A 13,819-nucleotide genomic window follows, 5' to 3' on the forward strand; every position below is an offset into this window, starting at 1 on the left:
AGTAAGTACTGAGAAACGGAAACAGCAATAAACAACAAAGCCAAGTCCCTGCTCTCGTGGGATTAACATTAGTGGAAGTAGATGGGGAAGAGATTAACCATATAGTTAAAAATTAAAATGTTATTAAATAAAAATTTTAAAAATTATACCACACACCAATGACAGTGAATGGTCTACAACAACATAAAACAATACAGATGCATCTCACAGAAGAATGCTGAATGAAAGCCAGACGTAAGATTACATACTGTATGATTCCTTTCATACAAAGTACGAAAACAGAAAAAAAAACATCTATGCTGTTAGACGTTAGGCATCTAATGCCTGTCCACAATGGCAGGGAGGGGGCTAATAACCGGCAGGGAGCATAAGGGGTGGGGGAGTTGGTAGTATTTCTTTCTTGTGTTGAAATATTTTAAACACTTTCATTGGTTTAAAAGTTAAGAAAAGTAAAACGCATTTGCTCAGCCAGTGGAGAATGCAACTCTTGATCTCTGGGGTTGTAAGCTTGAGCTCCACGTTGGGTGTACAGATCACTGAAAATATTTTTTTAATTGTATAAATAAATAAATATCAAGGAAAAATAAAGACACAAGCCTCCTCCTCAGTTATCTAAAAACCTTCAACCTAACCAAACAATTCTACACATCAAATATTTCTAACATGTTTAAATATGACAAGGATGATAAAATAATAGCCAAATTCTTGAGGTGAATACCTTTTTCTAAGTGCTTTAGTAACTGTAGTCACCCTAATGAATGCATGACTTTCTGGGACAGAAGAAGGGAAGAAGCGCATTCTCACCACTTTAATGCAGCAGCCCCAATCACTTACGGAAAGAGCACTACGACTCAGCTCTGCCAAGGCAGCAGAGTCAAACAACGTTCCTAAAAAGAGACATCTAGCACAAAAACTGATTTCAGGGAGACCCCTCTTTCCTAAGATCCCAAAGCAACACCTGAGGCATCAGCAGCCAGAACATACTCTTGAGTACAAAGATCTTGTACTGTCTCAACAAACTATCCCAAGACTCTCAAGTAAATTGACACAAAATCCCATATTCACTAGCTAGCTCAGGGAGTCGCCATTTTGGGACCAGTGACATCTGAAGCAGGTAACTGTGTTGTGGGGCCTGCTGTGTCCCTTGTAAGATGCTAACCAGCATTTCTGGCCTCTGCCTACTAGATGCCCACAGTTCCCTCCTCTGACCCTCTAGTTGTGATCAAAAATTACTCCAACATTGCTCCATGTCCCCTGAGAGGCAAAATAATCCCCAGCTGAGAACCACTAACTTGCCTAAAACGTTTTTTAGGGCTTTCGATTCTCACTTAGTGGAAGGAAAATGGGGTGGGGTGGGGGCCTGGCTGGCTCAGGTGGTAGAGCCTGCGACTCCTGATCTCAGGGTTCTGACTTCAAGCCCCACACTGGGTACAGAGATTATTTAAAAATAAAAAATCTTAAAAAAAAAAAAAAAGGGAAACAAACCTATCTCAAATTTGTGTAACATTAGCTTCTCAAAAGCCTTGAAAAATCAATCAAATGTCAGGAGCTGACCAAACATTTTTTTTAAAAGAAAAACAGAATTCATTTATAGGAACATGTAAGCTTGGCAAGGATAAAACCTAATATTTGAACTGGCAATTATTTCCTCAACAGGACCCTGAGCTGTATGTAGGCTTAGAGGTAACTTATACTGAGAAACAGGGTTAGCTCTTGTAAAACATAAATTTATGGATACAGACTTGAATCTAAGTGGTTCACAGGTAATACTATGAATGTTTCTCCTTAATGCCTCATTCCCCTTGGGTAATTAATGGACGAGAAACTGCTTGAGTGTTCCTGGGCTTCTCATCTCCTACAACAGGTGTCACATTTCTCCAGGTGAATGCTTACCGGTAAGGGATTGGATAAGGAATGTTGCGGTGAGGATCGTGCAACTGGTGGAACACTTCTGCCAGGGCTGGTTCCTGGCCCGCTTCCCCCAGCAAACTGGCCAACAGGGAGAAATGGATATGAATAATTCAAAACAGTACTATGCTTCAGATAAGGAGAGTAAAAGATTAACACACAAATAGGTCTTAATTATACGGCCCCTTTAATAAGTCAATACATCTTATGCTAAAGAGAAAATGCCATGTAAGTCAAATTTTGCTATCTTTTCAGTAAGTTTTAAGAAGGAGCTCCCGCAGAAATGTACAAGATATAAAAGAAAACATGGCTAGAAAGCTGAAGGTACACATGGTTTTGAAAGGACATCGGAGAAGAATGTTTTCCCTTCTTGTCTCAAAATACCCGAAAGCAGGAATACAGCGGTACAGTGGATGTTAGTGTCTTCTTTAGGAACCACTAACGATGATGGGTCAGTAAGCTCGCTACGTGACCCACTGAACTAAAGGGAAGAGGACAAAAGAAGAGTCCAAGTCACTCCACTTCAATCTTTGTAAGACCGAAAACCTCGTCTGGCCAAGAGAAAAATCACCTCATTTGTGAATTTTTATATCATCACAGACAAGACACATCATAAAAAAATTTAAATTTAGGAAGTCAGTAGTAGTTTCCTCTTAATAGAGAGAGATGGGGCAACATCAGATTGATGAAGATGGGGAGGAAGGGGAAGAGAGCACAGTAAAGGCAAAATGTTGCTTTCTAAAGCCTTAAATGAACGCAAGGATTTAGTTTTTTAAAAATCACTATAGATTTTTTTTCCAAAAATTTAACTTACCTCAAAGTAATCACTAATTTTATGTCCCCTAGGAGTGCCTTTCCCTGAAAATGAAACCAAAGTAAGTATAGTTTTTCCAATAACACACGTAAACCATCATTCACTAAAAAGCACTATGTATTCAGTAACTGCATACGTTATCATCAGTTTGAGTATTGGCTTTACTTTTGACAAGCGAAATTACCTGTACTGTAAGAACAGAGACAGTTTCCTCATCTAATAAAAGACTTAATAAGCAGTGAAAAGAAGACTTCTTCTGAGATTGTTTCCTTTAAGATTTGCTCATCTTTCTTTTATAATATACTAACAAAACCTATGCCACAACTGTGAATCAAAACAGAACTAATTTACATCCATACCTTCAATTAAGAGAACAAAGAATTCAAAACAAATTCCTAAGAACTAGAGGGTTTATTCTATATCACAAAATACTTTGTGACCATGTCACTTTGGGAGAATTTTCCCCTCAAAAGTAAAAAATAATTTGTAGATAAAAAACAAGAAAAATGCAAAAAAGACTGTGACTTCCATTCCTCAGAGGGGGTAGGTGTACGAAGCAACCATTTACTCACTCCTTAAGTATATAAGGATATTTGGCATCATAACCATCAATATTTAGAGATTTATCCCACTGGGTGCCAACGTTCAACTAAATAATTGCCAGAGAAGAAGAGGAGGGAGAAAGGATAGTCATGTAAATAAAACCATTTCTGGTTACCTACTACGAACAAATCGCTGAGCTAATGCAAGATATGGTTAAAATGCCAATGTAACCTCTTTTCTGTATAACACATGCTTAGTCTGAAGAAAAAGCTGTGGTGAGAAGATCGTTAACTTACGACAGGGAAAACGAGAGTCCCCAGGGAACTGACACTTTTGTCAGGTGTGTATCAAATGGCAAGTCTATAATAAACAGCCTGGTATTCCCTTAAGGTACACAAATCTCCTTTGTTAGGAATCCCTGTATCTGAACTAATTATTTACTGTGAGTCTGAAAATTCTAAGTACATAAGAATTTAGTATTTTTATTGGTGTGAAATTATTACTACCTTGGCTAGTTTCATATGGTTCAGCTTTTCTTTTCCGGTTTCGCTGGTCATTCTGTTTTTTCTCAGGAGTCTGTTAAATACCATATACATCACAATTAGCATTTTATTAAAATTTTCACATTATGAAAATCAGAGAGTATGTACAAAAATGAGATAAAAGGCACAGACAAGTCCTAAATCGGAGTGTCCTGGAGTTATGCAGTGCCATCTTTCAACCCAGACGGAAAGTGTGGGAATATGTGAAGTCTCACAGTGGATGTGGCCTCTTACCTCTACTTCTTTATCACTCAAGGACCCCACGCTGCACAAGCTCTGGTTGGAAGACTCACTATTGAGTGGACCCTGGAAAGGAAAAAAAAAAAAAAAAAAAAAAAAAGGAATCAAAAGAAACTAATTTAAGATGACAGCAAAACTGAGGAAGAAGCCTGCTGATTCTGATGTGTAAGTCAGATCAAAGAAGTCAAGAATTAACTGTAACACCTCCAAGCCAACTTGAAAAGATTCAAACAACTATACTACGGTGCCCTCAAGTCAAAATTCCCTTGACTCAGTGTGTAGAGCATGCAACAGTGATTTTAGGGTTGTAGGTTCAAGCCCCATAGGGCTGTAGAGATTATTTAAGAATAAAATCTTGAAGGGGCTCCTGGGTGGTTCAGTTGGTTAAGCGGCTGTCTTCAGGTTGGTTATGATCTCGGGATGAAGCCCAGAGTTGGGCTCCCTGCTCAGCACTGAGTCTGCTTCTTCCTCCCCCCTTTGCCCCTCCTCCTGTTCATTTGTTCTCCCTCTGTGTCAAATAAATAGGTGAAAATCTTAAAAAAAAAAAAAGTTAAAAAAAGGAATAAAATCTTTAAAAAGAAAATTCTTTTAGTTACTACTATTTTCCTTCACCAACTCTCTAGTCATACACAAATTTTCCCTTCTAGAGTACTTCCACATGCAGGGAACTCATTTTTTAAGGAAAATAAGCAGGGAAAATCAATTCTCTTGGCCTCCTGTATCATACAGGCATCATCTGAAAGTTGATACGTTAAGAAGCATGTTAAGGGTTTCTTATGAAGAGTGGTCAGGGACCATAATGGAGGAAATGCTTTTCTGAGTCATACTTCAAGGAGACATGACCACTAGTTCAAAAAAAACCAAAATACAAGAGACTGACTCCTAGCCTCAGAGTACAAGGCGCTCTCTGGCCCTGCTCCTCAGTGAAACTGGTACAAATTATTTTAAAAAAACAACCATTCAAAGCTCTGGAAATGGTCCCTGAGGGGAAACAGTAAATGAAGAAAACAACCACTCAATAAAATCTATGAGAATTCAGACTGAAAGGTTAGAGTCTGTACTATTGGAACTGAGACCATCTCACTCCTTCCCTCTGCCCTCTTCCATCTCAGCAAGGTTCCAGTTCTTGCAGTGGCCAAGAACACATGGTTCCCTCTTCCCCTAGCTCTCGGTCCAAGAGCTTTCTTCCTGCAAGGGGCAGGACTGTCTCCAGCCTGGTGCTGCTGATACTAAGTCCCAGACAAATACATCAAAAGCTGGGGCTCCCATGAACAAACCCCACTTGTGGAACAGAGGCTATACCTCAGGTGTGGCACACTGAGAAGAGCAGCAGGGCCCGAACAGCTCTTCTGCCCCGCTCATGAGATGGTGGTATTTCCACCCCAGAGAAGCAAGCCACTGCATGCACCCCACTCGTACCCTATTCCCCCCCACCCACCCCCTCACTCGGCTCCCAGATCCAGAATGCCACTCAGGAAAGACGGCCATTGTCCCCATCCCCGGCTCCAGAATCCTGACTCAGATAATTTTGCCTCAGGAAAAAAGGCAAGAACACATGCTACCAAATGTCTTCCCAAAAGATTTGACCTACCAGGCATTGGTGGTTCAGTGGTAGAATTCTCGCCTGCCAAAAGATTTGACTTTATTCCCCCAAAAAGCATGGAGAAGTTGAACTCTAAGGGTATCCTCAAGAACAGTGAAAGTTGTGGTGAAAGGCAAATGGAGGATCTGTGGAGGTACTGACCATACAGCCGGGACCTCAAGCCAGCGAGTTTGCAGAAGAGAACCCAAGAATAAGACATTTGCGAGACGTCCTCCTGGGGTCAGAACAAATAGCAAACACTGACCTCAGAAACCCCTCCTTCCAAGGAGCCCCAATTTGATCTGATTAGTCTGCAGAGGAATTTAAACCTCAGGGTACTGTTGAAAACAATATAGCAATCCAGGCAATTAGTGGAATCTAACAGCTGGGCTGGTCAGGGAAAGAAAGCCTTACTAGTACCAGACATCTCGGGGTGACTACCGACTTTAAGTTGGGTCTCCCTAAAGCCACCACCAGACGGTTGATGCTGGATGGGAAGAAAGAAAAGATTGCTAAAATAATCCAGTCACTAAGCATATAAACAGGCAAAGAGCAGTAACAAGTCCCAAGACTGCTAAGAAAAATCAGTACCCAGAGTTGGTACAATATATCATCCAAAACGACCAGTTTCCAACAAAAAATCATGAGGTGTGCAAAGAAATAGAAATGTATGACCCACATAACAGGAAAAAGAAAAAATCAGGCAAAAGAAACTGCCCGTGACAGGGGCCAGATGTTGAGTTTAACAGAAAAATATTTCAAAACAGCCATTATAAATATGTTCACAGAGCCAAAGGAAACCATAATTAAAGTAGTAAAGAAAGGTGTGAAAGACAATGTTGCATCAAACAGAGAATATCAACAGAAACACAGAAATTATATATAATTTTAAAAAGGAATTCTGGAGTTGAAAAACCACAATAACTGAAATAAAAAACAGAAGCGCCTGGGTGGCGCAACCAGTTGGGCACCGGACTCTTGATTCTGGCTCAGGTTGTGATCTCAGGGTCCTGAGACCAAGCCCCATACCGGGTTCTGCGCGCAGCAAGGAGTCTACTTGGGATTCTCTCTCCCTTTCCCTCTGCCCCTTCTGCTCCTCAAGGGTGCATGCAGGTGCTTGCTCGCTCGCTCTCTCTCTCAAATAATTGTATTTTTTTTAAATGCACGAGTGAAGCTCAAGAGTAGAAATGAAGTGTCAGAAGAAATAATTAGCAAATCTGAAGACAGATCAATAGAAATTATGGAAGCTGAAAAAGAGAGAGAAAATTGAAGAAATAACTAACAGCTTCAGAGAAATGCACATAACTGAGGTACCAGAGAGAGAGGAGAGCAGAACAGGAGCAGAAAAAAAAATTCAAAGAAATAATGGCTGAAAACTTCTCAAATTTATTGAAAAGCATTAACTTACTCAATCCAGACAGTTTAATGAATTCCAAGCAGGATAAACAAAAAGAGACCCACAGACAGACACATCACAGAAAAACTGCTCAAAGGCAAAGACAGGAGAAAATCTTGAAAGTAGAAATATAATGCATCATTTACAAGGGAATCCCAATAAGATTAACAGTTGACTTCTGAGCAAAAACAATTTAAAAATGGGCAAAAGATCTGAACAGACATTTCTCTGAAAACTATATACAAATGGTCAATAACCACATGAAAAGTTCAACATCATGTGCTAATGGGAAAATACAAATCAGAACCAAAAAGACACACCACTTCACACCTACGAGGATGGCTGTATCAACGAAGACAGTAAGAAAGTGCTAGCAGGGGTGCCTGGGTGGCTCAGTGGGTTAAAGCCTCTGCCTTCGGCTCCGGTCATGATCCCAGGGTCCTGAGATCGAGCCCCACAGTGGGCTCTCTGCTCAGCAGGGAGCCTGCTTCCTCCTCTCTCTGCCTGCCTCTCTGCCTACTTGTGATCTCTGTCTGTCAAATAAATAAATAAATAAAACTTAAATTAAAAAAAAAAAAAAGGAAAGTGCTAGCAGTGTGCACTAAGAAATGTACAGATTTGCTGAATCATTATATTATACACCTGAAACTAATATAACAGTGTGCTAATAATACTTGATTTTTTAAAAAGTTCTGGCAAGAATGTGTAGAAACTGGAACCCTCATCTATTGCTGGTGGGAACATAAAATGGTGCAGCTATTTTCAAAAACAAGCAGTTCCTCAAACAGTTAAACACAGTAACTGTAGGACCCAGAATGCTAATCCTTGGTATACAATGAAGAGAAATGAATACATACAAAAACTTGGACAGGAATGTATAGTAGCATTATTCACAAAAGCCAAAATGGTAGAAACAACCCAAAAAACCAAATGATAAATGGATAAACAAAATGTGGTAGATTCATACAATGGAATGTTATTTGGCCATAAAAAATCAAGCACTGATATATGCTGCAGTATAGATGAGCCATGAAAACATTTGCTAAGTAAAAAAGTCACAACAGAGCACATATCTAATGATTCCATTCATATGAAAATCTAGACTAAAGAAAGCGAAGTCAGAAAGAAAATTAATGGTTGCTTAGGGTCTGGTATGAGGAGAGGGGAATGTGGGTGACAGCAAAGAATATGGGGTTTGGGGGGCACCTCAGTGGCTCAGTGGGCTGAGCCTCTGCCTTCGGCTCGGGTCATGATCTCAGGGTCCTGGGATCGAGCCCCACATCAGGCTTCCTGCTCAGCGGGAAGCCTGCTTCTCCCTCTCTCATTCCCTAGCTTGTGTTCCCTCTCTCGCTGTCTCTCTCTCCGTCAAATAAATAAATAAGAATCTTTAAAAAAAAAAAATGGGGTGGATTTTTTTTTTGAGATGATAAAAATGTTCTAAAACTATGCTGATAGTTGCATGTATCCATGAATATACTCAAAAAACAATGGTCACTGATATGCAGAATTTGAGAAACAGGGCAGAGGAACACAGGGGAAGAGAAGAAAAAAAAATCAAACAAGACAAAAGCAGAGAGGGAGACAAACCATAAGAGACTCTTAATCAGGAAATAAACTGAGGGTTGCTGGAGGGGAAGGGGCTGAGAGGGATGCGGTGGCTGGGTGACACACTGGGGAGGGTATGTGCTGTAGTGGGTGCTGTGAATTGTGTTAAGACTGATGAATCACAGAACTGTACCCCTGAAACAAATAATACATTCTATGCTATTTAAAAAAAATGAACTGCACATTTTAAAAGGGATAAATGGCACAGTCAACGAATTATATCTCAATAAAGCTGTTAAAAAACAACAGTTACTAGGTTTAGTTCAGAAACAATTTGCATTCCTACTAGGGTATATTAAGTATTCCTTTCACCATATTCTTAAAGCACTACTTTAAAAGTATAATTAACACACAGTAATGGCTTCATAGTGAGATACTTGTGAAGCTGCAAAGAAAAATAATAAAGTGTGGGGCTCCTGGGTGGCTCAGTTGGTTAAGCATCTGCCTTCTACTGCCTTCTATCTCAAGGTCCTGGGATCAAGCCCCACATCTGGCTCCCTCTTCTCCCTCTCTCTCTGCCATTCCCCCTGCTTGTGCTCTGTCAAATAAAATCTTTAAAAAAGAAATAAAAATAATAAAGTGAAAGTAGGGAGAAGAAATCAAATGAAATCATGTATCCCCACTGATAAAACTCAACAAAAGTATCAATCCTATAATAATAAAGAGTTCTACAATGTTTTGAAAGAGAAAAAAATTTTTACCTAAGAATTCTACAATACTTCAAGATGAAATTTCTATGCCCAAATTTTTAAAATATTCTGTTCATGAATTACCTTTACTATAACCATTATAAAGCATTTTCCCCCTTGGAAAGTAATAAGACCATGTACTGTATTTTAACTATACAGACAAGAGAGAACTAAAGAACTTAGTGTTTTACTTGCAATTACTGATAATGAAAAACTGTAGAGTGTACATAACAGTGATGGACACTGAAGTACCTGAAAATGTCATGCAAGAGGCCCAGGGATTCTTAGGGTTCCTTGGGTATGTTTGTCTAACAGAAAGAAAAAAGGATTAAAAATTACTGAGTCTTCGGAGCTCCTGGGTGGCTCAGTGGGTTAGGCCTCTGCCTTCGGCTCAGGTCATGATCTCAGGATCCTGGGATTAGGCCCCTCATCTGGCTTTCTGCTCAGCAGGGAGCCTGCTTCCTCCTCTCTCTGCCTGCCTCTCTGCCTACTTGTGATCTCTCTGTCAAATAAATAAATAAAATCATAAAAAAAAATTACTGAGTCCTCCCTTTTACTGTCCCTTTCTGAAGCACGGCATCCCAAGTTATCATAAAATCATCAGATTAAATTTAATTAGCAGGGATAAATGACAAATATTCCCTGTTCTAAAACAGCTTACTGTCTAGTAAGAAAGAAAGCTAACCAAAAGTTTTTAGGCAAACTGAACAGTTATCTTTCAAAAATGTCACTCTCACTAAAAAACAAACAAAAATGGCAGGGGAAACTCGACTAAGTTAAAAGAAGATAAAGGTATGACTAAATTAAACGAATGAACTTTGATTAGACCCTGAGTATCAAAACAAGGCGAAACCAAACAGCTATAAAGGACATTACTAGGACAAAGGCAGAAACTGAAAACGGACTATATATTAGATAATGAAATGCTTTTACAAACTGGTCTATTATTATCAGTTCCTTAACTGCTAATTTTCCCATTTGATGCATCTCTATAATAAGGTGCTTTGTAAGTTTTGTGTGAGTTCATGCTCAGCTTTGGGAGAGTCTTCCACATTTCAGGGGTTACAGAGCAGTCCCAAAGGCAGTTTAATGTCTGCCTCTGCAAGTGTCCTATAACATTCGTCAGTTCCAAACACATTAATACATTAGTTGCCTTGCCCAAGATTTCCAAACAAGGCTGAAGTTTTCCATTTCTTGCAGATGGCTTTTAGATTTTTTCTTTATTTCTTTTTAATGTAATCTCTACGCCAAACATGGGACTCGACTTCATGACCCTGAGATCAAGAGCCACATGTTCTACCAAGTGAGCCAGCCAAGCACCCCATTTCCTGCAGGTGGCTTTAAACAGACACAACCCAAATATAAGTGGCTCACTTCTGTCTTATGTCCTGAACCAGTGGGCAGTTTCACCAGTCCTCAGTTCACAGGCAAAGCTTGCCTATTCCCAATTCCCAGCTTTATACAGACCCAGTTCAGGCCTTTGGCCTCAATTATTGTCCCCATGGGTAAATTAAACCCCAAGGCAAAAAAGCTTATGTACCATCAAGTTTAACTCCCATTCATCCCTGTAACACGGTCATATATTTGAAGCTATAATAACTGGGACTCAATTTTTCTTTTTCTTATACTGCTGACATTCAGGAATTATACCATTTTCAGGTATTTCATTAAATCAGTTGCTTTACTGACTTATTCTTTCTAATATTCTTTTAGCTTGTTCCTTTTGATTTAGTTGTCTAGATACAAAATCACAGCATTTGTAAACAAGTTTGTATCTTCTTTCCACAAAAGATACCTTATTTGTTTTACATTTTACTGCACTGAATAAAACAACAGACATAGCATAAAGAATATTGTTTTGTTCTTTTTCAAGGTAACTCTGCTAGTGCTTTATGCCAATAAAAGCTGTATCAAGACCTCAGATACCCAAAACAACTCTGTAAAAAAACAAAAATGGAGGTCTCCCACTTTCTGATTTCAAAACTTATTACAAAACTATAACAATCAAAACAAGATGGCACTGGCATGAACACAGACATACAGACAAATGGACTAAAACTGAAAGCCCAGAAATAAACCCTTGCATCTATGGTCAAATGCCCCCCCCCATGTTTTCCTTCGCGGATTTTTTTTTTTTTTTTCCAGTTTTACTGAAATGTAACTGATACACAGCTATGTGTGAGTTTTAGGTGTATAGCATAATGACTTGACATAAGATGATTTTCAACAAGGGTGCCAAGACCATTAAATGGTAAAAGGACAGTTTTCTCAACAAATGGTATTAGGAAAACTGGATATCCACTTGCAAATGAATGAAGTTGGATCCTTACCTTACACCACATACAGAAATTAACTCAAAACTGACGACCCCCAGCAGCACAGGCAACAATGAAAAACAGACAAATTGAACTACACCAAAAATTAAAAATCTCTGTGCATCAAGGAACATGATCAACAGAGTAAAGAGGCAACCCACAGAATGGGAGAAAGTATTTGCAAATCATATATCCTGTGATAAGGGGTTAATATCCAGAATATACAAAGAATTCCTACACATCAATAAGAACACAGCAAACAATCTGATTAAAAACTGGGTAGGGGCACCTGCTAGCTCAGCTGGCAGAGCTTGCTATTCTTGATCCTAGGGTCATGAGTTCTAGCCCCATGTCGGGATAGAATTTACCTAAAAATTTAAAAAATTTTTTTAATTAAAAAAAAAAAAAAAAGGACAAAGAACTCGAATAGACACTTCTCCAAAGATACACAAAAGGGCCAACAAGCACATGAGGAGATGCAACATCACTAGTCATTAAGGAAATACAAATCAAAATTACAATGAAATACCATACCACCTTGCACCCATTAGGATGGTTATTATACAAAAAACCAGAAAGTAATGAGTGCTAGCAAGGATGTGGATGAATTGGAACCTTTGTGCACTGTTAGTTAGAATGTAAAATGGTAAATATTAAGATGCATTTTACCACAATTAAAACTTTTAAAAAACTGTACTGGGGCGCGTGGGAGGCTCAGTTGGTTAAGTGTCTGACTCTTGGTTTTGGCCCAGCTCCTGATTTCCGGGCTGTGGGATCAAGTACAGAGCTTGCATGAGATTCTCTCTCCCTCTGCCCCTCCCCCAGCTCACGTGCATGTATTCTCATGTTCTCACTAATAAATAAATTAATCTTTTTTAAAAAACTGTATTTTTTAAATTAGAAAGTTAAGATGGTTACTGAGTTCATCCAAGTGCTTTTTAAAGAGTTATTACTTATTTGCCATTATAAGAATAATAATACTTAACACCCACATAGTATTTGTACAGGCTGGGTATTCTATATTAGCACATTTAATTCTCAAAACTGATAAAAACAGACCCACACAAACACGCTCAACAAATTTTTGACAAAAGCACAAAAACAATTTGATAGAGTTTTCAGCAAATTAGTGCTGGAGCAATGAGACATCCACAGACAAAAATATGAACTTCAACTTAAACCTCCTAAGTTACGGGGCGCGCCTGGGTGGCTCAGTATGTTAAAGCCTCTACGTTCGGCTCAAGTCATGTTCCCAGGGTTCTGGGATGGAGCCCCGCATCAGGCTCTCTGCTCAGCAGGGAGCTTGCTTCTTCCTCTCTCTCTCTCTGCCTACCTCCCTGCCTATTTGTGATCTCTTTCTGTCAAATAAATAAATAAAATCTTAAAAAAAAAAAACACCTCATAACTTATTTAAAAAATTCACTCAAATGAAATCAAGAACTTAAATGTAGGGGCATGAAAGTGGCTTAGTCAGTTAAGCATCTGCCTTCAGCTCAGGTCAGGATCCCAGGGCCCTGGGTTTGAGTCCTGCTCACCAGGGAGCCTGCTTCTCCCTCGTCCTCTGCCCCTCCCCCACTCATGTGCGGGTGCGCTGGGGTGTCCCCCCCTCACTCAGATAAATAAATAAAATCTTAAAAAGAAAAAGAACTTAAATGTAAAACAAAATCATAAAATGTTTAGGGGGAAAAATGGGAGAAAACCTTCAAAACACAGGACTAGGTGAAGAGGTCTTTGACTTGCACTAAAACCTTGATCTATAAAAGGAAAAGTTAATAAATGGAGCCTACTCAAAATTAAAAACCTTTACTCAGTAAAAGACCTTGTAGGACAAAGAGAAAAATCACAGACTAAAAGAAAATATTTCCTGACCACATATCAGGCAAAGGGCTTAAAACTAGACTATATAAAAAACTCAAAACTCAAAACTCAATGAATTTTTAATCCAATTAGAAAACCGACAAAAGACATGAACAGCCATTTCACTGACAAACATATAAAGATAGGCTAATAAGCATGAGAAAGATGTTCAACATCATTAGCCACCAGGGAAATACAAATCCAAACCACAATTAAACTTCCTTTATACACCTATCAGAATACTAAAATAAAATATAGTAACAAGACTAAATGCTGCTAAGTACTTAGAAAAACTGAATCACTCATACATTGATGGCAAGAATGGAAA

General features: G+C 39.0%; 1 protein-coding gene across 5 annotated transcripts in view; it reads right to left on the reverse strand.

The window, feature by feature from the left end:
• The window catches only part of TLK2 (tousled like kinase 2), a 118,332-nt gene that overhangs the window by 67,188 nt on the left and 37,325 nt on the right, over positions 1 to 13,819 (reverse strand). For 3 of the 5 annotated variants that reach the window (XM_044247681.1, XM_044247680.1, XM_044247678.1), the window contains exons 3-6: positions 4,042 to 4,113; positions 3,772 to 3,841; positions 2,723 to 2,766; positions 1,894 to 1,989 (exon numbers count right to left, since the gene is read on the reverse strand). The exons of 1 other annotated variant lie outside the window; for it this stretch is intronic. In XM_044247681.1, the coding sequence (XP_044103616.1) occupies positions 1,894 to 1,989; positions 2,723 to 2,766; positions 3,772 to 3,841; positions 4,042 to 4,113 (282 nt within the window). The remainder of the gene's footprint in view (positions 1 to 1,893; positions 1,990 to 2,722; positions 2,767 to 3,771; positions 3,842 to 4,041; positions 4,114 to 13,819) is intronic. One more of the 5 variants, XM_044247679.1, reaches the window with a different exon arrangement.

Source organism: Neovison vison, chromosome 5, assembly GCF_020171115.1.
Source record: "Neovison vison isolate M4711 chromosome 5, ASM_NN_V1, whole genome shotgun sequence".
NCBI classification, from domain to species: domain Eukaryota; kingdom Metazoa; phylum Chordata; class Mammalia; order Carnivora; family Mustelidae; genus Neogale; species Neogale vison.